Source organism: Muntiacus reevesi, chromosome 13 (assembly GCF_963930625.1).
Source record: "Muntiacus reevesi chromosome 13, mMunRee1.1, whole genome shotgun sequence".
Taxonomy (NCBI): Eukaryota; Metazoa; Chordata; class Mammalia; order Artiodactyla; family Cervidae; genus Muntiacus; species Muntiacus reevesi.
The window spans coordinates 26976581-27002601 of record NC_089261.1 but is presented as its reverse complement, the minus strand read 5'-3'; the positions used below and the strand labels follow the sequence as shown (position 1 = coordinate 27002601).

At 47.0% G+C, this 26021-nt stretch overlaps 1 protein-coding gene across 2 annotated transcripts in view; it reads right to left on the bottom strand.

The window, feature by feature from the left end:
• Positions 1-26021, bottom strand: part of ADGRD1 (adhesion G protein-coupled receptor D1) — a 174403-nt gene that overhangs the window by 129017 nt on the left and 19365 nt on the right. For both annotated transcript variants that reach the window (XM_065904023.1, XM_065904024.1), the window contains 7 exons: positions 16949-17128; positions 13008-13262; positions 9731-9795; positions 8861-9016; positions 5417-5476; positions 2369-2486; positions 1026-1136 (listed from right to left, as the gene is read on the bottom strand). In XM_065904023.1, the coding sequence (XP_065760095.1) occupies positions 1026-1136; positions 2369-2486; positions 5417-5476; positions 8861-9016; positions 9731-9795; positions 13008-13262; positions 16949-17128 (945 nt within the window). The remainder of the gene's footprint in view (positions 1-1025; positions 1137-2368; positions 2487-5416; positions 5477-8860; positions 9017-9730; positions 9796-13007; positions 13263-16948; positions 17129-26021) is intronic.

The window sequence follows — 26021 nt, the reverse complement described above, 5'->3', positions numbered from 1 at the left end:
AACTTGCCCATTGAGTGGCTGAACCAGGATTTGAGCCCAGGAATTTTAGCCACGGAGACAGTGCTTGTGACCAGTTAGTTCTACTGCCAAGTGTGAGAAGCTTCCATGTGGGCAGATCACATGAAGCTGTGATCTTGCTGATTCTGAAAAATTGGGGATTTCTAACAGCCATGCAGCCACATGAGATAAAACCCCACGTGCAGTGGTATGAATTAGGTCAACCTTGGCATTGCCCCTGGGTCTCTCCCTTCTATAGTTCACTCTGAGTGTGGGAGGACAGTCCCCTGAGAGCAGGATACCCCGACATCCCTGAGCACCCTTCACAAAGCAAACTAGAGGGTGCAGGGAGCAGAGGTCAGCTCCCAAGGGCTGGGGAGTGAGGGCTCCGAGCTGGAGACAGGACCACTGTCCTCCCCCACCCAGACTGGTCCTCAATCTTGAAGGCAGAATGGGAAGAACGTGGCCTCTGGCCAGATGGCCGGGTGCTGAGAATCCACAACTCCCTTGACTGCCCAAGGTCCCTGGGACAGTGACACAGCTGCAGAGGCACAGTCATCTTTCAAGGGGCAGGGGGACAGTCACGACAGCAAAAATGGCCAGAGCCACCCAGGCCCCCTAGAGAGTAATTGAGATCACCTCGGCTGCTGTCCCATCACTATCCTTGACATCAACCTGCCCAGGAGGAGAACCCCGTGCTCCTGAGCAGACAAAATCCCCCACCCAGCCACCCAGCCTGAGGCCACCCCAGCGGGGAGGGGAGGTGGCCACATCAGTTCATGGTCCGCTAAGAATCCTCCAGTGAGCAAGTGTAGAATGCAGATTGCCAGCCTGCCTCCCCAGTCCCAGCGCACAAGGCTGGATTGTGGTCGGCATTATGAAGATATATCAGGAGCATCAAAGATGCACCGTGTTCCCATCATGGAAACCTGGCCCCATCGGCCCAGGGAGGAGGGCTGGGGCAGCCCCTCTGCCCGGTCACAGCTCACAGGCTGAGTCCCTCTGCAAGGGTCCCAAGCTGCACTCACCTTGGCTGTGGAAAGCCTCATGAGGGATCTCGATGTAGTTCTGCCCCCGGGCTGGGAAGCGGTAGTGGGAGGAATTCATAGTCTTGGGGAGCACTTTGGCCACTGAAAAGTCTAAAACGAGCCAGAGAGAGGAAGTTGCAGTCAGTCAACTCCAGGGCAGGAAACTGGGCTGTAAAACCCCATCTGCCTTTGCTTTTTTTTTGACAGAATGAGCTCTCCTGGGGAGAGTAATTACCTTTAGGAAACAAGAACCTAAAAAACGAGTGTCCAGAACAGTCATTGTGACCATCTGGCGGGCCTGTCTGACTGCCACCCCCTGCGTGGGGGCGGGTGGGGGGGGCTCCTGGCCTGATATGACCCCTCTGCCCTCAGGGCAGCCCCTCAGCTTAAGATGCCTCAGCACTGGCTGCATCCAATCTGGCAGGGAGATCCCCATGCTGAGGGGCTCCTCCTCCACACCAGGGACCCCACAAGACACAAGAAAATGAAATGCCCAACACTTATCTTCTTAAGTGAGGCAAAAGCATCACCGCATGAAGGGACCTGCCTTGTCCAACAAACTCCCAGTAAAACCAACCCAAGTGAGTGAATGACATTTCCTTTCCAGAAGTGTGGCTCTGATGATAAAGTTTTGGGTACCAGGCTTCCCAGGTGGCGCTAGTGGTAAAGAACCCTCCTGCCAACACAGGAGATGCAGGTCAGATCCCTGGGTCAGGAAGACCCCTGGAGGAGTAAATGGCAACCCACTCCAATATTCTTGCCTGGAAACTCCCATGGACAGTGGAGCCTGGCGGGCTGTAGTCCGTGGGGTGGCAAAGAGTCGGACATGATTGAGCAACTTAGCAAGCACACATGCTCCCTAGACACAGACTCGGAAAATATCAAGAACCATGATGTCCACTTGTAGGAGACCACGTGACCAATATCTTAGAGAAACCTGTAGCTGACTCTAGGAAACCTGGGACCCACAGACACTCCAGGGGCTTCTGCTGCTCATCTCCTGTCCCGCACTGAGACAGTTGTCACCCGAGATGAATCTGGCCCCTACGGCAATCTCAAAGGCTCCCGTGGTCCTGTGCCAACATCCCAGCTGAGCACGGGTGTTCCGACCTAACTCTGTCTTCCTCCAAAATGTCACTGCGCATCAGGCAATGTAGTGTAGGACAATGAAGAGGTGCATCTCCACTGATGGCATGTGAGGTTTGTGTGTACCTCTGCGCACACAAGAAAATGCAGGAGTGCAGCGAAATTCAACAAGCAGGTGGCATTGTCTGCACCCCCCCTTCCACCCACCCCCGCCTGCCGCACAGCCATCCTCACCCACACCCACACTGCCAAGCTACCTGCCATGGACGAGGAACCCACGATGGCGACCTGGGGCTTGCTGGCCTGCAGGTTGTAAGTTATGTGGCTCATGACGGTGTCAATGGTGTCTATCAAGCCCGGCACCACAGCACTGTCCTGAAACAACACCATGACAGGAAGGAGATGTGAAGATGGAGCTCGCTCAGCACGTGCATGAGTCGGAGGCATCAAACGTACAAACGCACAAAATCAAGCTTCAAGTTCACTGTCAACATTCCTGCAAAGGAGGACACCCAGCATCGGCTGAGTGACGTTCCTGCCAAGCTCTGTCCTCACGATGACCAGATGAGAGGAGAAACAGTCACACTGCTGACCCATTTCACAGGCGTGGATGTGACCACGGAGGTCACCCAGCTCAGCGGAGCTCGCACAACATGGATACTGGCTGAGGTTGACCCCAGTCACCAGAGCATCAGCTCCAAGGCTTCCACACTCAGACACAGAGTGACCAGACCTGGTCCTGGGTCCACTCTGAACTCACTGGGGACCTTGGCATCTCTCTGATCTGCGCCCCCCACTCCATCTTCTTCTGCTTCATGAGGAGGGGCTCGTTGCTCCCAACACCCTCCAGGATGAAGATAGCAGTTCTGTCCTAATCTCCACGAAGTGGAGGGTACTTTGGAGTTGCCAGCACCCCAAGTCACCCCTGGCCTCCCTGACAAGCCTAGTGTGTCTCTTCTTTTTTCCAAGGGCCTCTCCACTCTGAGTCCCCAAAGCAGAGACGATCCTATTGGGTGCTGCCCCCAAGAAGGCAGGGAGTCCCTCCAGGACACCCTGTATCTCTGCAGCTAGCTCAGACTGGGCTGATTGCCCCTCATCCTCAGACACATGTCTAGCAGGGAGGGGGCATCTTAGTTCCCCTGAGGGTGTGGTGTGTGAATCTCTGCCATCACACCCCTTCTCTCCTTCCCGCCCTTCTGAAAAAAGCATCCATCTGTTGCTAAGTGTCCCAGGCGTTCTCTCACAAACATATGCTGCATGAGAGTCTAATGAGCTGGAAATAGAATATGGAGGCCAATTTTAGACATTTTCTTTCAGGCCCATGGCCTGACTTCAATCAGCAAAGCACAGTTAAGCACATGAAAATCTGTGTTTCTGGCATGCAGCTCTGTTGGGGAGTGGCTGATTCATACCTTCCCTTTAGCGCACAGTAGAGCCTGCCTGAGTCTGAATAGTTTCATGATTATTCATATTTTGTGGCAGAGTATTCAGAAAAAGTCACATAAAATGATGCTGAAAGTATATTTGCTCAGGTCTTCCTTGGCCATCTTCTGGGGGCTTGCTGGGTGGCAGTTCCATCCCCCTGGAAATCATCAACTTTGGAGGACTGTGTCTTTTAAAACAGAATTTGTTTCTAGGGAATATTATGTTGATCTTAAGTTCATGACTGTTTTTCTCTTCCTTTGCCACTGTGAAGTCCCATCCCATTCTATTTGAAACTGTTCAAATAAAAAGTTCAGGTGTAAATCTTGGAGCAATCTCACTCATAATGAGAAGCAGAGGTCATTCTGCCACAAACTGGCAGATATGTTTTAAACATTATAGGAGTTCAGGAGAAGGAATACTTTAAATAATGGTGTGCTTGCATCCCTTCCAGGCAAGATAGTCGAGACTTCTCCTCCCCACTTCTCCACCCCTGCTGGGCAACCGAGGAAGTCACATGTTGAAACAGTAGCCTCAGAAAATGGGCAGAGTTAGGAATCAGGTCACTGGGCAGAGAAGAGGCTTCCCAGACTCACACCATATTTGGCATGGGTGAGAACTGAATGTCCACTGCATGGAGCCACTGGGATGTATGGTCTATTTGTTACTGCGACATAGCCTAACCTAGCCTAACTGATACAGCATTGCTGAAAAATACTTAATATCATTAGGAAAGATTCTAATTAAAGAGAAACTGATAAATTCAGATAGCATATTTATAGAATATATATGCATATAAGAATTATATATAATTATATATAATTCCCTGGCAGTCCAGTGGTTAAGACTCTGTGCTCTCACTACCAAGGGTGCAGGTTCAATCTCTGGTCAGGGAACTAATATTCCACAAACCACATGCTGTGGCCAAAAAAGAGAGAAAGAGAGAGAGAAATTTCTATTATATGCATATAAGAGAACTGAAAACTAGATTGTAAGAAATACATATATATATCTATAGGACTTCCCTGGTGGCTCAGACGGTAAAAGCGTCTGCCTACAATGCAGGAGACCCGGGTTCAATCCCTGGGTCTGGATGATCCCCTGGAGAAGGAAATGGCAACCCACTCCAGTATTCTTGCCTGGAAAATCCCATGGATGGAGAGCCTGGTGGGCTACATACAGTCCATGGGGTCACAAAGAGTCCGACACAACTGAGCGACTTCACTTTCACTTTCACATATATATAAGAATATGAACAATCATTACCACTCAGTCTGAGAATTTCAGGTGATTTTTATTTTATATGTATTTATTATCTGCATTTTCTAACTAGTCCACAACATCTTGACTTGTTTTATTTCTTAAACAAGTAAAATCAAGAATGTTATTTTTAAAAAGAAAAGAAAAAGCATTTCATTCTCCTAACTCTTTAGAGTACAGAGAAAAGGAGAAGCTGCTTTGATTTCTACACTCATAATCATGAAGTGTATATTGTCACACATTGGACTTTTTCCACTTAAAACAGTGATCTTTAATCAAATATGTTTTATTATCATTCAAGGAGAATGTGCTGGTAAAAAGAAAAAACTACTAAAATGATAAACAAGCCTACATTCCTCATGAAGAAATCCAACCATTTCCCTGCTCTGTGTTGAGGACAGCACCATGTACTGATGGTTGCAGAGCTTTGATCCATAGAGAAAACACAGCATTGAAAATTAATCACATATCCTGTCGAAATGAGCTCTAATATCCCAGATCTCATGACTGAAAGATGCATCATTTCTCTTTTAGATGTGAACTAGGCCATATTTATGCCACTTCAAGGAAGACAAAATGGTTCCCAAGGTACTTCTGAAGACCAAAATGTTCTTTTCTCTTACCTCTGATACAGCAGTCCAGCTGGGCAAACGAAGAACCTCTCCCACGGTGTTTAAGAAAGTCTAAAGGCAGACAAGATGACACTGCTTAGCATGTATTCTTAAGCCTCAAAATCATAAGACCTTCCATTTTCTCATCTCCATTAACCACAGACTGGGTTTTGCATATATACAGCAGTAAACGAAAATAGCTCTCATCAGTGCATCAGGTTATATTTACAAAGCCCTTTGATAGATGGTATCTTATTTGCTCCAGGTGACACTCATTAGTCAGTGGCAAGTATTTAGGCCGCTGACTCCTGATCTAGAGCAGTTCATCTGAATAGAAATATAATGCAAGCCAAATTTTTGTTTTAGATTTTCTAGTGACTGCCTTTTTAAAAGTTAAAAGAAAATAGGTGAAATTACTTTTTTAATAATATATTTTACTTAGCCAAATATAGCTAAATTATCACTTCAACATGCAATCAATATAAAAATCAATTTGATATTTTACATTCTTCTGTTACACTAAATTTTAGAGCTCCAGTGTGTATTTTACACCTTGATTTGAACTGGCCACAATTCAAGTGTTTAAGAGCCACATGTGGCTAATGGCCACCTTATTACCCAGCACAAGAAATTTCTTTTCACTTTCTTGTTCAGCTATTGGTGGTGAGGAGCCAGGACATCGTGGAACATTGGATAATGGATGCCAAAGATTTTTATTTCTCATCCAATCCAAACTGGTGGGGTTTGAGGTAAATCCACATGATTCCTCTACAGGACACTCAGAGTCAAGTATCCATTCCACACGGCCCCCACCAGAGGTTTCAAACTGATGACCCACAGGCTGCATCTGATTCATAAATGTCTTTTATTTGGTTTGTACACAACTGCTTTTAAATTTGTTAGCTGCCCCCCTTTTTTTTTTTTTAATGGGTGCGATTCCATTGTAAAATTCTGGGTTTTTGCTTTGCTTGCAAAATCAGAAGAAGTAAACATAATGGTTAAAATCAGGAGGCTCTTAAGTAGCTCACTGCCACTCCCCGTGGGTGGGTAACTTCCCGGTGAGCCACAGTCTCTACTCCTCCTTATTGTCTGACCTAATCATCCATTTACTTTGTTCATATGGCTCCTGAATGCATTTGATTTTGCTACTTCTGATACTGTCCAATGTATCTGAGAGGAAACAGGGGAGTTAAAAGGAAAGAGTAAATCACCCAGCTTTAACACAGTTTCCTGTGTAGACTTGCATGGAATTTTATGTTCCCATATAGACATCCCTCCAAGACTATGGAGAGGCCTCGACCCTCCCTCTGGGTATCCTCACTCCCACCCACTGAGCTCAACTGAAGAACCCAGAAGTGCTTCCTGCAAGGAGCCTGGAAGTACTTATACAAAGCTGTCTTGGCCCCGCCCATTTCTCCATATGATTGGCTGAGCCACTGAGCCAGTTCCGTTCCCTTGGCCAGTGATTGGTCTAGGCATGGTCATGTCAGGGGACCTGCAAGGGGAACCTCGGGAAAGAATTTCCTGCCCTGTAAAGACAGAAGTGCCCCCTGCCTTTCCTTTAGCTCCTGGTCTTTGTCAATGAGGTGTGGTGTTTGGAGCCATTTCAGTCACTTGGAAACAGAATAGAATGCCAAGAGAACAGCAATTCTGCCACTTAGATCCTTGCTGTGAATGAAAGACTGAATTAATCAAACCTGGAAGTTTGTGAAAGTGGAAAGTGGCTTCACTGGAAGAATGAAGCCATTAAATGCCCCTATTTTAACAATACTTGGTCATATTACTGTTTACTTGCAACCAAAACCATTCTAACAGAGACAGACTTGGGTCATCAAAGTATCCCTATGTCACAGACTGGGAAACTGAGGTTTGAAAACAGCACAGATCTGAGGGTTAAACCCGGGCTTGCCTGACTCCAGAGTCACTGAGTGCCTGCAGCTCAGGACACTTGTCAGACTCCATGGTCCATCTTCACCCTCTCAGTCCTGAGCCTCTTGGAAGCAGGAAGCAGTTCTTGGTCATCCTGGATCCCCAGAACTTACCACATTCTATGAATGAATGAACAAAATCTGACAAGTCTTACTCTTGCTTCTATCACCGAGGCAGGAGAGCTATTGGCACAAATACCTCCTAGCATATCAAGACGTCTTGTTTACTAAACACACACTTTCCCATGATTCTTTGGCTACTTCTTTGGGTTTGTCTTCAGCAAGGAAACCAGGAAGGATTGAGAACTCTTAAAAAGCACTCATCAAGTGCCAGAGTCATACTATGCACATAGGAACCTTCTTGCTACTGCTAAGTCACTTCAGTCGTGTCCGACTCTGTGCAACCCCATAGATGGCATCCCACCAGGCTCCCCCGTCCCTGGGATTCTCCAGGCAAGAATACTGGAGTGGGGTGCCATTGCCTTCTCCGAGGAACCTTCTTAGAATCCAATAAAGTAAGTACTACTATTATCTCCAAATATCTCAGATGAACAAAGTGAGGCAGAGATATAAAGTTACGTGACCAAGGGTGCACAGTAAGTAACCAGCAGAGAGATGTTCAGCCCAGCAATCAGACCCTATGCTTCCTGCTCTTAACCCTTATCTACACTTTTGAGGTGTAACAGTCTCACATTCCTTTTCTCTGGATATCAGCAGCCAAGAGCCCTGTGCTGAGATTGAAGTTATCAGGCCCATACAAGCCCAGCATCCTCCTCTACCTTGACCTGGAAAGACCTTAAGGAGAATGTAAAGAGAAAGTACCTTCATTCTAGTGCCATACATGGTACATTCACTAAGTGTTTTCAATAACTTTGGAAATTCCCATTGAGATACGTCACAGCATTGGGGGTCACACTACGACCCTATGGCTAAATCTGCCAAAGACCCAACTCTGCATTCTAGCTGTTGCCAAGGGAGGTAGCAGAGTTTAGAGCCAGATTTGCAAATTCAAATGCGTACAGGGGTCAAGTGGGGTTTTCCTGGTGGCTCAAACAGTAAAGAATTTTCCTGCAATGCTGGAGACCCAGGTTCAATCCCTGGGTCAGGAAGATCCCCTGGAGGAGGGCATGGCAACCCACTCCAGTACTCTTGCCTGGAGAATCCCATGGACAGAGGAGCCTGGTGGGTTGCAGTCCATAGGGTCACAGAATTGGACATGACTGAAGCAACGAGGCATGCGAAGGGGCCAGGTAGATGGAGAGACAGGCCAGCTAGGCTGGACACTGGGAAAAGGAGATGAAGAGTCAAGTCGCATCTGAAGGAAATTCCACCGAGCTATGTAGAGCTGACTACACAGTGTGTAGTCCACGCCATCTGGCTGTTCATGAGAATTCTGAAATCCAGACTTCTATATAAAAGTTTCTGATTTTTTCAGCTCCGTGTAGGTCAAACAAGACATACTTGTCGGTCATGGTCTGGCAGCTTGTCATCCCTGATCCACTGGGCACAGAAATCACATAGCCTTTACCTTGGTGAGGTTGAATGCTGTCTCCTCTGAGAGGGATTTATTGGGTAAGCTGAGGGACATATTTTGAAGGTAACTCAGAACAATTCCAGGACTCCGGAAGTTTTTCCTCTCCTCTGTCAAGTTGGTTATGATGGGATGGTAGGCATCGGTGGGCATCTGAAAGAAATCAGTGACACGAGTTCCTGTTAAGAACTAAAGCCAAGATTTCTACAGAAGTTCAGTCTGTCCTTTGGGCCTCATGCTTCTCACACCATAATAATCATGACAATAGCACTTCCTATATGCTCTTGTGACCATTTAACATATATTAACATTTCATCCTTACAACAACCTCATGAAATACACAGGCGATTGACAGATGAAACTAAGCATGAAGAGGCTTATGCAGAAATAAATGAGAGAACTGGGATTTGAACCCCAACAGGTGGTGCTAGAATCTGTTCCCTCACTATTTCATTAAAGTTCTCATGGAAGGAAAGTTGATTGATTACAAATGCTCATATCAGAAGGGAACACTTTCTAAAGGAATGGATCATTTCCTCGAACATCAGAAGAAGATGGTGCAGAGAGAAGCTAAGTGTCCAGGCCACCTCCTTCTCGCTCTCCAGTCATGGCGCCAAGTGCAGCAAGAAACAGCCTCATGTTGGGTGGTCCCTGGTAAGTTTCGTTGTTCCATGTGGGCACCTGAGGCTACAGGTCATGGGGAGCCAAGGGTCTTCCCTTCAGTCACACTGAGCATCAAGGATTAGTGCTAACACTGGCTACCAAGACAGAGCCAGTCGGTCTAATGGGATTCCCACTCTCCTGGCACATAGTCCAAGCAAAAAGACATCACCAAGATGGGGGGCAAGAGTAAATGCATCTGCTCACCATGGTGTTCGCTGTGGGTGTCACAGAGAAGCTGGGTGATATTGAAGACAGTGAAAGCTGCTCTCCTGAAAAAAAAAAAAACCAATAATACTTAATTAAGGACTGAAACGTGGTCACCTCATTCACCCTCAGGAAAGCCTGTTTTGTGGTGTTTTTTTTTTTTTACAAAAATCTACCAGTTTCAGGCACAAACTAAGAAAGCCTGAGAACGCTGTGAGTAGGAATGTTTCTGGAAAGATAAAGGTCTAATAAATCAGCCAAATGGGGAGACTGTATGGATTTTCGCAGATCAAATTATTTTTCCATTTATAGTCTAAATTGCTTGGAAACACCCTTCAGGCAAAACATCATATAAAAAGATGATTTCATACAAGCTTGCACCAATTTCAAATAAATAAAGAAGCAAAAGAAATGGATTTCCATCGCACTGTGGACTAGTTAGACATAAAATACAGAAGGTTGTGAATCACTGGGCTGGGACAGACAGGAAACCTGGCCCCTTCCCTTTCAGCAAGATGACACTGGAACCCAGTCAAGTGGTGGGGAGACCATCTTCTTGAGCCCCTCCCATCCCGAGGATTCTATTCAAGACCCCATGTGGTCAGTTATGAATGACCACAATCAGAAAGACATCCAAAACCAAAGATGTAGCCATGGACTTCCCTGGTGGTCCGGTGGTTAAGCATCCATCTTGCAATGCAAGTGACACAGGTTCAATCCCTGGTCTGGGAAGATACCCCATGCCACAGGGCAACTAAGCACTCGAGCTGCAACTCCTGAAGCCCTCTCGCCTAGAGCCCCTGCCCCACAACAAGAGAAACCACCGCAATGAGAAGCCTGCACGCCGCAAGGAAGAGTAGCCTCCACTCGCCACAACCAGAGAGAGTCTGTGCACAGCAATGAAGACCCAGCACAGTCAAAAAGAAACAGAACAAAACATGTGCCATGATTTACTGTTTTCTGCCTGTTTATCTGGAGAAGGCAATGGCACCCCACTCCAGTAGTCTTGCCTGGAAAATCCCATGGACAGAGGAGCCTGGTAGGCTGCAGTCCATGGGGTCACAAAGAGTCAGACACGACTGAGTGACTTCACTCACTTTCCACTTTCATGCATTGGAGGAGGAAATGGCAACCCACTCCAGTGTTCTTGCCTAGAGAATCCCAGGGATGGGGGAACCTGGTGGGCTGCCGTCTATGGGGTCGCACAGAGTCGGACACGACTGATGCGACTTAGCAGCAGCAGCAGCAGCCTGTATGTTACCAGCTAAAGGATTAGGAGAAGGGCCCCCTCCAGACAGGTCACCCAGGGAAATGCTCCCCCTTTGGGCACCTGCAGCCTAGATCACTCACAGCTTCATGTGCAGACAGATCTTTATGCAAAGAACAGGCTCTACACTGTCCTTGGGCACAGCACCACAGCAGATTTTAGCCCCAGTTGTCTGTCTGATTACAGCTGCCCTGAACCCAGCTGGGCTAGACTAAGCGATGGCCCAGGAGCCCCACACCAGGGCTTCAGGGGTCTTTGAGGGACACTTTTCAATACAGGCTTTCCATCATGGCCTCTGTCTTCAGAACCAAATCCCCAAGTGATGTGGGATTAGGAGTCCAGTTCTGGTTGAGTAAAGGTAGGCCTGCAGTCCCCAGGACACACAAGCATTGAGAGAACACTTCTCCAGTCTCCCAAAGTCGCAAAGAGACCTCCCCAAGTGTGAAGACTGAGGGTGAACACACACACGTGACTCAGTGGCAGGGACTTCCAGACACAGTGCACTGTGGCGGCAGGCGGGTGGAGGGTGGGGTGGAGGTGGGGATGGGGAGGCTGACAGGCCACGTCCCTGAGCCCAGACATGTGCTGGTGACAGGTTTTGCTGTGACAGCTAAAAGGGCCAGAACATTAATGCCTCTTTCTGGTGATACTGAAACAGTAAGCTCCTGGGGAGGCAGGAGTCATTTGAGACTCTCAATAACACAAGTACAGATGCTATCTTGGTCTCTAGGTGACAAAAATCTCAGAATCTTAGGCAATAAACTGCCGTCGATTGATATCCTTTTTCCTCCTAAAGGACGGTATATTTTGTCTTGTGTCACTTCTGTGAAAGGGAATGAATTCTGCTTTCTCAGTGAAAGATGGAGACATCAGAGGCTGCTGTGGATATAGGCTGGTTTTGCTGGCTCTGAGACCAGCGTCCCTGACTGTGCTCTGGAGGGGGGACTGGTGGGGGGCAGCCCTGACCTCACTGCCATTTCAGTGGGTGGACTGTGACCTAGGCTTAAGCCAATCAGAATATTCCACATCCCCACCCACAGTAAGTGGTTCATGGTCAATGTGGGCCAACAACAATGATGGCCAGCCCGGTTGTAGTGGATGACAGAAAAAAGAAGCTCCTTGTTTCCCTCTTGGGGTGGGGTGGGGGGTTGGGGGGGAGGAATGTGCTCCTGGAGGGAATGGCAGTCATATCCTGGCACCACAACAAAACAAAAGAAGGCAAAGTCCAAAACAGAGATTCTCTAGCGACATCACTTGAGCCACGAAAGGCCACATACTATATGATTCCATTTATATGGAATATCCAGGATAGGTAAATCCACAGAGAAAGAAAGTTAGTGATTGCCAGGGGCAGGGGAGGAGGAAATGGTGAGGACTGCTCCTCCGGGATGGGTTCCTCTGGGGAGTATGGTTGCACAACATGTGGACATAGGAAGTACCACTGAATCGCGTACTGTAAAATGGTGACATTCACATTACATGAGTTTAACCTCAATTTTTTAACAAAGTGACTTCCCAAGTCCCACGGTTCGTCATGGTTTAGTGAGACTTTGAAACCAGGTCTGCCGGTCCACCAGGCCCCTGATCTGATCCACCACTCTGTGCTGAGCAGGAAGGGAGGTGGGCAGGGGGCTCTCTGAGGGTCCATGGGTGAGTCTGACACGCGGAAGGCATGCGGCAAACATTTGTGGATCAAATGGACCGGGAACACTTGCTTCCCAAAGCTTTCCATAACCATCCATCACAAACTTCAAAAACTCCCTGATATTCGCCTCAGTGTGTTTCAGGTAAATTATGAATTCCTCCATCTTAGGGAGAAGGAGTTCTAGGAAAAAACTGATCAGGATGCATTCAGCCTGCAGTACCAACAGCCCCAGCAGGAGAGAGCAGAGAACAGAGAACAGAGAGCAGAGAACTATTTGCCGCCGGTAAAGGGGCGGCAGAGAGGAAGGTCCCCGCCCCCCAGAGCTGACGTCACACCCGGCCCGCAGCCCCGCCCCTCTCACTGACCAATGGCAGCTGTGAAGTACATGGCGATCTCATCCGGGGTCAGAGCCCGTTCCCAGATGATGAACTCGTCAAAAGCTCTGTTCTCGTAGCTCTTGACCTGGTCCTGATTAGACCCCAGCACGAGGTTGTCATTGGACTCCCCGTAGGCGGGAGACGCTTTTCCACTTGGGTCTGAGGTCCTCAGGGTCCCATTGACGTAGACTTTCAGGCCCTCCTCGGACTTCCATGTAAACAGGACGTGAGTCCAGTAGTGGCCTGGGAAAGAGCAGACACACCCTTCTGAAGACGTGAGTTCTAGCTCCACACTCCGAATTTTACACACATTTCTCTCCCTTATAATAGTAGGTCATTGGTTGAGTCCTAAGTCATAATATGGGCTTCCCTGGTGGCTCAGATGGTAAAGAATCTGCCTGCAATTCAGGAGACCTGGGTTCGATCCCTGGGTTGGGAAGATCCTCTGGAGAAGGGAATGGTAACCCACTCCAGTATTCTTGACAGGAGAATTCCATGAATAGAGAAGCCTTTGGCCTACAGTCCATGGAGTCACAAAGAGTCGGACACCACAGAGCAACTAAAACACACACATACGTCATAATACACATCTGACTTCCCTCAGTCTTAGGAGCTCAGAAAAGAAGTTACCCTCACTCCCGAAAGCCCAGAAGCCTGTTCAAAGATATCCTCTGTCATTTTAAGTTAAGTGAAATAATAACTAATGGTCCAGTGTGTACATGTCAAAAAAAATAATTAAAAAAAGTAAACTTTTAAAAAAGGAGAGCTTATTAAAAAAAATAACTTGTTCAAAAATATTTTTTAATTTATCCTAGGCCACCCCCAGGGAGGTCAGCGAGACCTACCTGAAAGCCTGATTCAGCCCTCAGGTCACCAGTACCCACCTCCGCCCTGACCTTGAGTGTGTGATGGCAGCGTAGGGGAGGACAGACCACTCCTGGCTCCGCCAGAGCCTCCATCAGGAGCCTTGGTGGTGACTCACGGCTCTGGCATGAGAACCACATTCACCCACAAGGAGAAATTTCACCAGACTTTGACAGCAGCTGGCCCCAGAGTCTCACTTCATTGTGTAGTGGGTGTTCAGATGCACCCAGTGACCTGCTGCTGAAAGCAGTTACCCAAGGCTTCTCGCTCAGAATTGGGCAACTTTCTAACCTTCAGTCTCCAGAGAGCATGGATCCCAGACAGGTCCAAAGTATCACTGTCAGGACTTTCCTGGTGGTCCAGTGGTTAAAGAACCCGCCTGCCAATGCAGGGGGACATGGGTTCCATCTCTGGTCTGGGAAAATACTACATAGCATGGGGCAGCTGAGCCCATGCTCCACAACTATTAAGCCTGCATTCTAGAGCTCTTGGGTCAAAACTACTGAACCCACATGCTGCAACTATTGAAGTCCACGAGCCCTAGAGTCCGTGCTCTGCAACAAGAGAAGCCACCGCAATGAGAAGCTCACACACTGTAACTAGAGAGTAGCCCCTGTTGCAGTGAAAAGGAAAAAATGAGGAATGAGTTTTTATCTTTCCCTTTCTTGAGAACAAAGAAGATAAAGAGAACAGTGAGCAGGCCTGAATATTCCTAGTATTTTTTACTTCAGTTGCTCTTAACTCTGCATGTCTGTATCAAAGTTCGCTTTTCTGCCTCCTAACTCTGCAGAAGCTACAATTCACATTTTTTCCTTTGACTCTATGCTAAATACATCCCTTATCTGGTGTTTATCCTTACAACACCCTTCCCCTTGTAGTTACATATCATAAAGAAGGCCACAGAGCCACCCAACTGCCAGACTCAATGACTGGGTTACTGAAGCCAGTTTATGACTGTCTTGGAAACAATGCAAGAGGAAGAAGTCAAGATCCTATCACCTTTGTTCCTCATCACTGACTCCTGACTGTGAGCCCTTGCCTTATATAACCCCCTAGACTCTTCATGGAATGGGGGGCCACAATTCTTGAGGTATAAGCCTACTGTGTTACCCTCTCTGCTGGCTGAGAATTAAAGCCACCTTTCTATTTCTTTGAAACTCGACTTTCATATTGTTTTTGCATTCAACTTTGGTGGGTAGAGAGGACCAAGCTTTTGGCCAGCAACATCCCTGCTCACCGCAACTAGAGAAAGGCCCACACGCAGCAGCAAAGACCCAGCACAGACAAAAGTAAATAGATACATAAAGTCTTTTTAAGTAATAAAAATAAAAATGTTTCTCTTCATTTCATAATTTTTAGAAAAGTATTGTCCTTGGGTGTGAAAATACCTTCAAGGAACAAATGAGAGCACAATGTCAGGCAGAAATATTTACAATTCTCCCCATTTCTCTGGGTAGATGAACAATCAGGGTTCAACAGATTTGACCTTAAAACATACTCAAGAAACCTACAAGGTACCTGATACTGTGTCAGCCCCAAAGGGGCAGGGAGGTCAGACTGTTACCTAAGAGACTGACAGCAGTTAGAACGTGATAAGAGTTATGAACAAGGTGCAGGGCCTGCACGTCTAAGGAGAGGGGAGGCAGAGACGATTTCTGGCCCTGAGGATCGGGGAGGGCAGACATGCAAAGTTCTTGCCAAGTCTGTGCATGCTGAATTTACTGCTTTTCCAGAGGTACAAGTCTGACCCCAGCTTATAGTATCAGCAGAATCAGGTAAATGCATTTGGTATTCCCTGGGCACCGCTCTCTTCTAGGTTCCTTGCGTGTTAACTCACTTCACTCTCAGTCGCCCTTTGACCTAATACTGTCACTGTGCTGACGATACAGATGAGGATGCTGAGACACAGGGTGGGTGAGTAAGGCACTCGGGTCCACACAGCTGGCAGAGAGCAAGACCTGACCCAGGCTGCTTGGCTCCATGTTTAAAAAAAAAAAAATGTAGACACACAGCCCTCCTTGAAGTGGTCCAGAAAATGAATTTTCCTTAACTAGGTCAGGAATGTCAGTTCCTCCTAGAGGAGACCATTCTAGACTCTCAGTTTGCCTTCCACCTGCGAGATTCCCTTCTTAGACTCCAGGCTGGACTGGATGCCCCTTCCATGCTACCTTAAGATGCTCTGAGTCCCTGGTCACCTCTCCCCATCTTAGTTCACAGACCTCCAGCCTCCCCCTGCTGCCTGCCCCACACCTCTGCCCTCCTGGCCAGTCAGCTAGGATCACACTGTGCCCAGAGAAAACAGGAATCTGTGGAACAGAACCATGTGGCCTCCCGACATCCACCTAGGGTCTCAGACACATCTGCACACACCCAGCTCCCCGCCCCCCAACCCTTCCCCGGTCCTGGAGCATTCTTCCTGCATCCCAGGGCCCCTCCCTGCCTGGTGCCCTAGCCTCTCCTCCAGCATCCTTTCTTTCCCTCAATCAGCAGCCCCTCTTTTCCAAAGGCTTTTTCATATCAAAGTCGAAACATTTACAGGTTTGCACCACTAAAAAGAAGGAGGAGGGCCAGAGAAGGAGGAAAGGAAAGGAGGAGAGGAGGAGGAGAAGGCAAATGGAAGATGCAGGAGAGAGGGGGGGAAGCCAGGAAAAAGAGAAACAATAAGCACTGGGCCGGGAGCTATACTCCAGCCTGTGAGCGAAGTATCGCTATTATCTTCACTGCGCGGAAACTGAGGCTCCAGTGTGCTAAGTAACGTGACGCAGTAACACTGTCTGCAGTCAGAGGGAGTCCAAGCGCCTGGCTGCAGAATCCTGGCCCTTAACTAACCAGGCAGACATCTAAGCAAAGGATGCTATCTCACCCTTTCCAGTAAGTCTTCCCAAGCAGCCCCTTGGACCAGGAAGGAGCTTGCATGCCCCGAAGACAGCGGGCTCCAGAGCTCGACATCCTTTAGGTTCATCCGCTTCCTATCAGGAGGTGGAGGCGGTGGGGGACCGGGCCTCCTCCCGCCTTCCCCCCGCCCCCACATCCCAGAGCATCTCTCAGGCCAGTGGCGCCCTTACCTGGGGGGCTGAAGCTGGCCTCCCACGTCACAGATTTGTTATGCGAGTATAGCTCCACGGAGCCCTTGCCGCCACTGGAGCAGACTTTGAACCCGTTGGAAATGACCTGTCCTCCGTAGGCAGAAGGGATTGATGTGGACTGTTCTCCTTGTGTCTTCCAGAAAAAAGAGAAGGAGACCCCTGAGGACAGGAAAGACGTGCGGTTATTATTAATGAAAAGTGAATGGGATTTAACCTCACAGAGGCAGGTCGGTCTCCCTGCTTTTTGATTTTCATTCAAAAGGTAATTTTTTTCTCACTCTAGAGACAATGTATGTTCAATGCGGAAAATACAGACAATAATAACAGGTAATATTTATTAAGAGCTCACTGGGTACCAGACACTTTTCTAAGGGTTTTAAACAAATGCTCTCCGCTTAAATATGGAGACAGAAATGGCAACTCACTCCAGTATTCTTGCCTGGAAAATCCTATGGATGGAGGAGCCTGGTGGGCTACAGCCCACGGGTTTGCAAAGAGTCAGACACGACTAAACACTGAGCATATACCTCTTAAAAATTTACTATTACAAAATGAGGTTATCACCCGCATTGTGCAGATGAAAAAACTGAGGCTGGTTTGCCCAAAGGTCCCTAAACTAGAGACTGACTGATTAGATTCAAAAAATCTGATGCACAGACATCATCTAATAAGGTAGGTCCTTCCAAAACCTCTTCCATAAACATTTTACAAAGAAAGGAAACAATTTATACATACTGGTTTATAAGCCACATTTTTTAAACTTGTGGTATCATAGACCCCTTCCAATGTTCATAAATATGCCTTGATGTCATCTTTGTTTTTAACTGCACAACGTGACATTCTGACCAGTTACTGTAGGGAATTCCCTAGAGACCTAGTGCTTAGGACTCTCTCCTCTCACTGCGGAGGGCACAGGTTCAATCCCTGATTGGGGAACTAAGAGCCTGCAAACTGCTTGGTGCACCAATAAGTAAAGCAACAAATAAGTAAGCAAGAACTGTAAATTCTGTAAATTTATTTTATTTTTAGTTGCACTGGGTCTTCACTGCTGTTCGAGGGCTTCTCTAGTTGCGGCAAGTGGGGGCTAGTCTTCATTGTGGTGTGCAGGCTTCTCATGTCAGTGGCTTCTCTTGTTGCAGCCACCAGCTCTAAGCTCGCAGGCTTCAGTAGTTGCAGCTCACAGGCTTAGTTGCCCCTCAGCATGTGGAATCTTCCCAGACCAGGGATTGAACTCATGTCCCCTGCATTGACAGGAGGAATCTCATCCACTGTACCACCAGGGGAGTCCCGTAGATTTTTTTTAAACAGCAACCTCCCCGTGACTAAGTCTTAAAGTTTTCTCCAACTTTTAATTTCCCAAACCGAACTGGAAACTAAACCTCTCCGCACATCTCAGATTATATGCCTTTACAATAGATTCCCAGTAGAGCATTTTTAGTCAAAGAGGAAGCCCACTTTGAAAGGTTATGAAACTTACAATTGTTCATTTTCAACAAAGCAGGGCCCATGGAGGCCCTGGCATCCAAGACAGCCAAGTCCAGCTCTTAATGGTGAAGACCTGACCCACGATTCCCTTGCAGACAAGGGAGGAGCAAGGAGAAGGGGAGAGGGGTAGGCTCCCCAGGGAGGCCGGACAAAGGCGGGACCAGCTAGAGGCTCCTGTCATTGCCCTTTTGGAGCCCGATCACCCCCACTCCACTTCTCCAACTCCAGTAGCATTTACCCTTTCTTTGCACGTGAGTAAACTGTGTGAGTGTGAGATAGAGAGAATGCATGCAACCTGCCGGGCACAGCTTGTAATAGCTGGAAATAAATCTGGCAGCCTCACCCGCCTCAGCCTAGTCCAGGCTTCAGAGATGCTGAGAGAGGAGGTACTCAGGGTTGATCAAAACAGGCCCAAGATTGGAACTGCCTGGTGGTTCAGTGGTTAAGAATCTGCCTGCTGATGCAGGGGACACAGGTTCAACCCCTGGTCCAGGAAGACACTACATACCACAGAGCAACTAAGCCCACACGGCAAGTACTAAAGCCCATGCACCCTATAGCCTGAGCTCCGCAACAAGAGAAGCCACCTCAATGAGAAGCCCGCGCACCGCAACTAGAGAGTTGTCCCCACTTTGCCGCAACTAAAGAAAGCCCATGTGCAGCAATGAAGACCCAGCACAGCCAAAAATAAATAAATAAATATGCTTTAAAAGCTAATAAAGTAATATGTACAGCATAATACCATGTGTCTCTAAAAAATTCATAAAACATTATCGCATTTTTTTTAAAAAAAAAAAATGAAACTTGAAATAATGGATGAGGCTCAGGGAGACTGCAGAGCAGAGATTCAAGTCACCAGGAGTACGTTCCCAGTGCTATTGAGGAAAGAAAAAAGTCCTCAAAAGTGCCCTGGGACACGGGTCACTGCAATTAAATGACAGGACTTTGGTAGGTTGTCCAGAGAGCGGCTGGGCTGTCCCAGACACTGCTCCTCTTTGCCTTTGCAAAGGCACCAGGTGGAGGGGAGTCCTGGGCCCGAGGTCCCCCAGGGCTTCCGTCTGCTGTCCACTGCAGGGGCACAGAGTCCGGAAACGAAACTCCAAGCCTCCCTGCTTTGCCTCTCCACTCAGAAACAACCAATTTCATAGGGACACGAACATAGCACATTGTGAAACTTCTATTATGAAACGATGTCCCAGTGGGATTCACAAAAGTCCATTTTTTCCCAAACACTTTGCTGCGTTGAAAAATTCCTTTCGCTCAATCTTGTCTTGGCGGAATGTCTTTCTGTCCAGGAAGAAAAATTAAACATAAAACATTCAATTTGGCCTTAGGTAAGGGAAGATCGAAGCAGATGATGGTTCCTATAAACCAAGCTTTTCATTTTGGTTCATTCGGCCGACAAAATAATCATTTCTCTCTGAGGAACAGCTTGTATTTAAATATCAATTTACGTCTTCATTGAGTCTTCAAAGATTCACAATGAGTCCTCTAATATAAGTACTCTCAGGAACTTTGCTTCTTGCACTTGGAATTGTCAATACAAAGAAGAAAAAGTCTAAAGGAAAAAGAAGTGCAGTATTGACAAATTGACTCAGCACTTTTCTTCTTCTTATGAGCATTAAATCCTCATCCATCCCAAAAGTTAACAGAGGAAAGTTCTTTCTTGATAAGACAAAAAAAAAAAAAAAAAAAAATTCCAGCTGTCCCAAGAAAAGATGGATACATTTGAGTGCATAAATATTATAAAATTCTGCAAGCCAAAAAACTTAAAGCCATGACAAAGTCAAAAGAAAAATGACAACCCAGGAAAAAAATATTTGTAAAACATTTAACAGGCAAGAAATAAATGTCCTTACTATATAAAGAACTCTTTAAAAAGAAAAGTAAGTTATACTGTTTAAGAACTTACATTGTGCAAGATCAAACGTCCCAAGAATTTTACATGAGTTAACTCTTTTAATCCTCCCAGCAACCCTGGGAAGTAGGGGTTAATGTGGTCCCCATTTTACAAGTGAGAGAACTGAAGCCCAGAGAGGTAAAGTAACTTGTCTAAAGCCACACAGCCAGTGATGGAGTCAGCACTGGAACCAGGCAGTCTGGCTCTGGAATCTGCGCCTGTCATCTCTCTATCCTCTCTTGGAGATGACGTTCTTCGGGAGAGGGCTCACTCACTGAATTAGACAACAAAGATTCTCAGGAATTCCACGGAGGAGAAAAGTGCCTACAGATGTGAAAGTTTTGCTATGCATTATCACCTCTGTGTCTGTGGTGAGTGGGGCAGAAGCAGCAGGTAGGAATGGGTAGGGAATCTCTCCAGGTAGAGGACCAGACCCACAGACTCGGCACCATGTCCTGCATGTTCGTAACTCAAGGTGAACCAGAGCGGTGGCCAGCGGGGAGGGCGAGGAGACCCGCAAGTGATGTAGCAGCCTGGACATCCATCCTTCCTCACCCAGCACAGCATTCTTGGGGAGAATCGCTCCCCCCCCTCCAACCTCTGTGTCCTCTAGGTCAGGTGGGACTGATTACACAGCCCCAGGCTCACGCGGGCTGGAGTAGTCAGAATCACAGTGACTGGTTCAGGGATCGCCATGCATCAGCTGATAAAAGGGACTCCTGGAGGCTCTGAGCCGACATTGCTATCACACCTGGAAAGCCCTCCTGAGAACAGAGCCAAAGTGATGGAGATACGAGCTTCCGGTGACGTCATCTAAGCACCTGGACCCAGTTCGTTGTGGCAGACTGAATCTCCCGAAGAAGCCACACCATCTCCCAGCCCATCTGCTTTCATGCCTTGTGACCTTCCCATTATCCACCAAGACTTAGGCCAGTGCCTCCACCTGCCCTCTGTCAGATCTGACCAAGAGGAGATGACAGAAGTGGCCCTGGCCAGGTTCCAGGGACAGCCATTAATCCTCCAGAAGCTTCAGCTTTCGGCTTCTTGGAGCACGGAACAAGTCCAGGCTCTGCTGGTAGAGAAAGAAACCACAGAGAGGAGCCGGAGGTGCCAGAGATGTGAGTGAAGAAAGTGGTGTTGAGAAACCAGCTCAGGGGCACCTTCTGAGGACCCAGCCCTGGCTGCCACAGCTATAGCCATGAGAGAGCCCTGCCAAACCCCAGAACTGTGAGAAGTGATGCTAAATTGTGTTTCACTTGTTAAGTTTGGGAGTGCTTGTTATGCAGCAGTCGAGAACCAGAACACAGTCTTACTTGGAGCCTCTCAATAATCTCCCAAGCCTAGCTGAGTTGAATTCCCACTGCTTACAAACTTTCAGTTGACTATGACTGCCCACAGAGGATGAGTCCCCTTCCTGACCCTGAATTCCACCAAAGTCCACCACAAGGATGTACACATGGCTTCCTCCATCCTTCCTGACCACCACTTCGGGTGACAGGTTCGGGGGGAGGGTGCTGGGGAAGCTGCTGCAGGGTGAGCAGAGCGAGCAAAGTGAGTGTTAGTCACTCAGTCATGTCCAGCTTTTTGTAACCCCATGGACTGTAGCCCACCAGGCTCCTCTGTCCATGGGGATTCTCCAGGCAGGAATAGCCATGCTCTTCTCCAGGGGATCTTCCTGGCCCAGGGATTGAACCTGGGTCTCCCACATTGCAGGCAGATTCTTTATCATCTGAGCCACCAGAGAAGAGGGAGTAAGGAGATGCTCTATTCTTTTCTGTTTCCAAGAGGACTTGGTTCAAGACAGAGGCTGTGTGAGACAGACATCCACCTACAATGTGATGGCATGAAATGAGCTCATCCACACCTGTCAGCTATGACAGCCGCCTGAAAGCAGGTTTCCATGAGAACCACCCAGAGCCAGCAGAGCAGGCTCAAGAACGTTCTGGAGTGGGGAGCTGAGGGCATCAAAACCAAGGCCATCCCAACAGGCACAAGAAGAGATGCTCAACATTGCTGATTATCAGAGAAATGCAAATCAAAACTACACTGAGGCACCATCTCACACCAGTCAGAATGGCCCCCACTAAAAAGTCTACAAAGAACAAATGCTGGAAAGGGTGTGGAAAAAAAGGGAACCCTCCTCCACTGTTGGTGGGAATGTAAACTGGTACAGCCACTATGGAGAACAGTATGGAGGTTCCTCAAAAAACTAAAAATCGAATTGCCATGGGATCCAACAATTCTACTCCTGGGTCTATATCTGGACAAGTCTATAATTGAAAAGGATACATGTACCCCCAGGTTCATTGCAGCACTATTTCCAATAGACAGGACATAGAAACGACCTAAAAGTCCATCAACAGATGAATGGGTAAAGAAGATAGCTCCTCCCCCATCTTTAAACCGTCTCCACATCTCTGACTCTACCCCTCTGCCCTCTGTCTTTATAAGGACTCCTGTGATGTCTCTGGCCCCACACAGACAATCAGGACAGTCCCCATCTCAAGTTCCTCAACTTAACCACTCAACTTCATCAAAATGGGTAAAGAGTACATGGGATCACTGTGCATTATTTTTTATAACTGCCTGTTCATCTACAATTATCTCAAAATAAAAAGGATCTCATAAAAGAAAATAAAAGAGATTTTGCTCGGTCGGGAAGGCCTTTAATCTGATCTGGCTGGTTCAACGTCCAATTTTATTACAGCGTATCTCAGGCATGGGAGTTGGATGTTCTCCCAGTTTTTGGTCAAGAGAGTCTCCAGAACTGGGGCCTTGGTTTCTTTATTTGTAGAAAGAATAGAAGACATCAAGGGAATCTACCAACTGTAGGAGTCTAAGCGGGTTTTCCGTGTTGTGTGGCCACTGCAGGAGGAGTGGAATGTACAGGGTTCTGATAACAGAGCATCTCTATGGAGTGGCCTCCTATTGAGTGCTTCTAAAAGAGCACAGGCTGGGAGACAGTGATGGGGAGGTTTGGGTTTTCTGGCTAAGCTGGGAAAAGACCCAGACACCTTGTGGCAATCAACTAGCAAGCTTCTGCCGTCGAATCAGATTCCTAACTGATTTTTCTTAAGACCCTAAAATGCAATCTGTACTTCCCCATTTCAGCAGAGTACAGGTCAATACAATGATTTCTTCCTACTCTTCTTCTTTCTAAGAGTTGATAGTTTCAGTCACTCTGGTCTTGGACAGATTCTCCAAGAGAATTTAGCATATCGGCATGCCTTTATATGGGCTTCCCGCGTGGCTCAGACAGTAAAGAATCTGCCTGCAATGCAGGAGGCCTGAGTTTGACCCCTGGGTGGGAAAGATCCTCTGAAGAAGGGCATGGCAATCCACTCCAGTATTCTTGCCTGGAGAACTCCATGGGCAGAAGAGCCTGGTGGGCTACAGTCCATGGGGCCGCAAAGAATCAGACACAATTGAGCAGCTAACCCTTTCACTTTCATGCCTTTATACACCAGGAATCACAGTATGAGACGCTAATCCCTTCTCCGTCATCTTTCAGTTCTGATTGTGATGAGAAGAAGGTCCGTTTGTGTGTAAGTAACAATTGCTAATCCTTGTTTTAACAAAGAAATGCCACACCTCGAATTCAGAGCCTCTGGTGGGCAATGGTACCCACATGGAATTCAACAACACAGGATTCTTCTACTTAAGAAAATGATGATTGGGTTTCATTTCTTGGAGATGATAAGTTTCCTTTTCAACTGAATCTAGTGAGTGAGTGAAAGTCACTCAGTCGTGTCCGACTCTTTGTGACCCCGTGGACTATACAGTCCATGGAATTCTCCATGAACGCACGCTAGAGTACTAGAGTGGGTAGCTGTTCTTTTGTCCAGGGGATCTCCAGGGCATCTTCCAACCCAGGGATCGAACCCAGGTCTCCCACATGGCAGGCAGATTCTTTACCAGATGAGCCACCAAGGAAGCCCAAGTTTAATAGTTCAGGTGCTACGTGTATATGGTTAAAAAAAAAAAGAAGAACCAAAAATATCATAAAAGCAATTTAAAAGTGAGAAAAATTTAATAATCTTAAAAGCTGTCTTAAAAATATCCTAGCTTGACTGGAAATTTAGATAATTGCATCATTCAACCTCAACCAATTAAAGTAAATAACCCACCCTTGGACTTCCTTGGCATAAATACATCCTGCCTTGCTGCCTTCGTAGTCTATATTATATAAGCTGAGTTAAGGGGATGACATGCTATTTTTATTTATTTATTTATTTATTTGTCCACTTTAGGACCGTAAGGATAGAATTATGTCTGGCTGTGTAAATTTCCTCGGTAAAACTTTCAAGTGATCTATTCTTACCTGTTCTCAAGAGTGCAGAGACCCAGGTGCTAAAAAACACAGAGAATGGCTCCTAAGACTTTCTTATTCATCCTAAAAATCACAGAACAATTGAGGAGCAAAGTGTGAGGCTATATATACATGGTTCAGTTCAATTCAGTACATGGTTAAGTAAATGCAAGAGACCTTACTCTTAAAGTAGAAATGTTACAAGGTATCAAGTCTATGACCCAAAATTCATTGTCTTTCCTAACTTGATTCTCACTTGACATAGAGAAGTGGTAAAGATGCTGAAGCTTCTACACTATTCCTTAGATATTTTTTTTTTCCCCTCAGCTCCATGATTACAAGGAAGTAATAACCAAAATAGGGTGGGAGAAATGATATAACGAAGAACAAAATTTGGAGAGAAAAAAAGCTAAATGTCATAGTGGTGGAGAACCTGGTTAACAGAAGAGACACTGAGTGAAAGATGAGGAATTGCGTTTTCAGTCATAGTTGAGTTTGCAATGGTAGGAGAAGTGATCAATGAAATGCAGAGAAAAAGATGATCGAGACCCAGAGGGATAGTGTTTCTCTGACTTTAATATACACGACAGAGGCCATAAACTCCAAAGCCTGTCTTTCCATGGGCACTGACTCCATAAGAGAGCCGGCATGTTTCCTGTAGGCGGCTCAGGCCATATTTTTCAACTTGCAGACACACTCTTTGTCAGATCAAGCCCTGCATATGAAATGCTACTCATGCGTATGCTTCCTGCCTCCCCAGAAGGCTCTCTCATTTCTTCTAGAAATATCTGGTGCTATAGGACTCTCTTTCACTCTCACCATTTCTCTCCTCAATATTATTTTAAGAAAGCCACAGGTGAGTGGACACTTCCCTTCAGTCTCATCAAGCAGGGCGCTGAGTCCAGAGTGAAAGTGAAAGTCGCTCAGTCGTGTCTGACTCTTTGCGATCCCATGGACTATACAGTCCATGGAATTCTCCAGGCCAGAATACTGGAGTGGGTAGCCATTCCCTTCTCTAGGAGATCTTCCCAACCCAGGGATTGAACCCAGGTCTCCCACATCAGAGATGGATTCTTTACCAGCTGAGCCACCAGGGAAACCCAAGAATACTGGAGTCAGTAGCCTATCCCTTCTCCAGGGGATCTCTTCCTGACCCAGGAATCATGAACCAGGGTCTCCCGCATTGCAGGCAGATTCTTTACCAGCTGAGCCACCAGGAAAGCTGCAAGAGTCCAAGGGACTCAAGAAACCTGGAAACCATTGGACAGTCACCTTAGCTCTAACCAACTGATGGCAGGTGGGCAGGTAACACTGTGGGATTTTCTGATTTTTTTAAGAGAAGGCAGAAGTAGAGATTT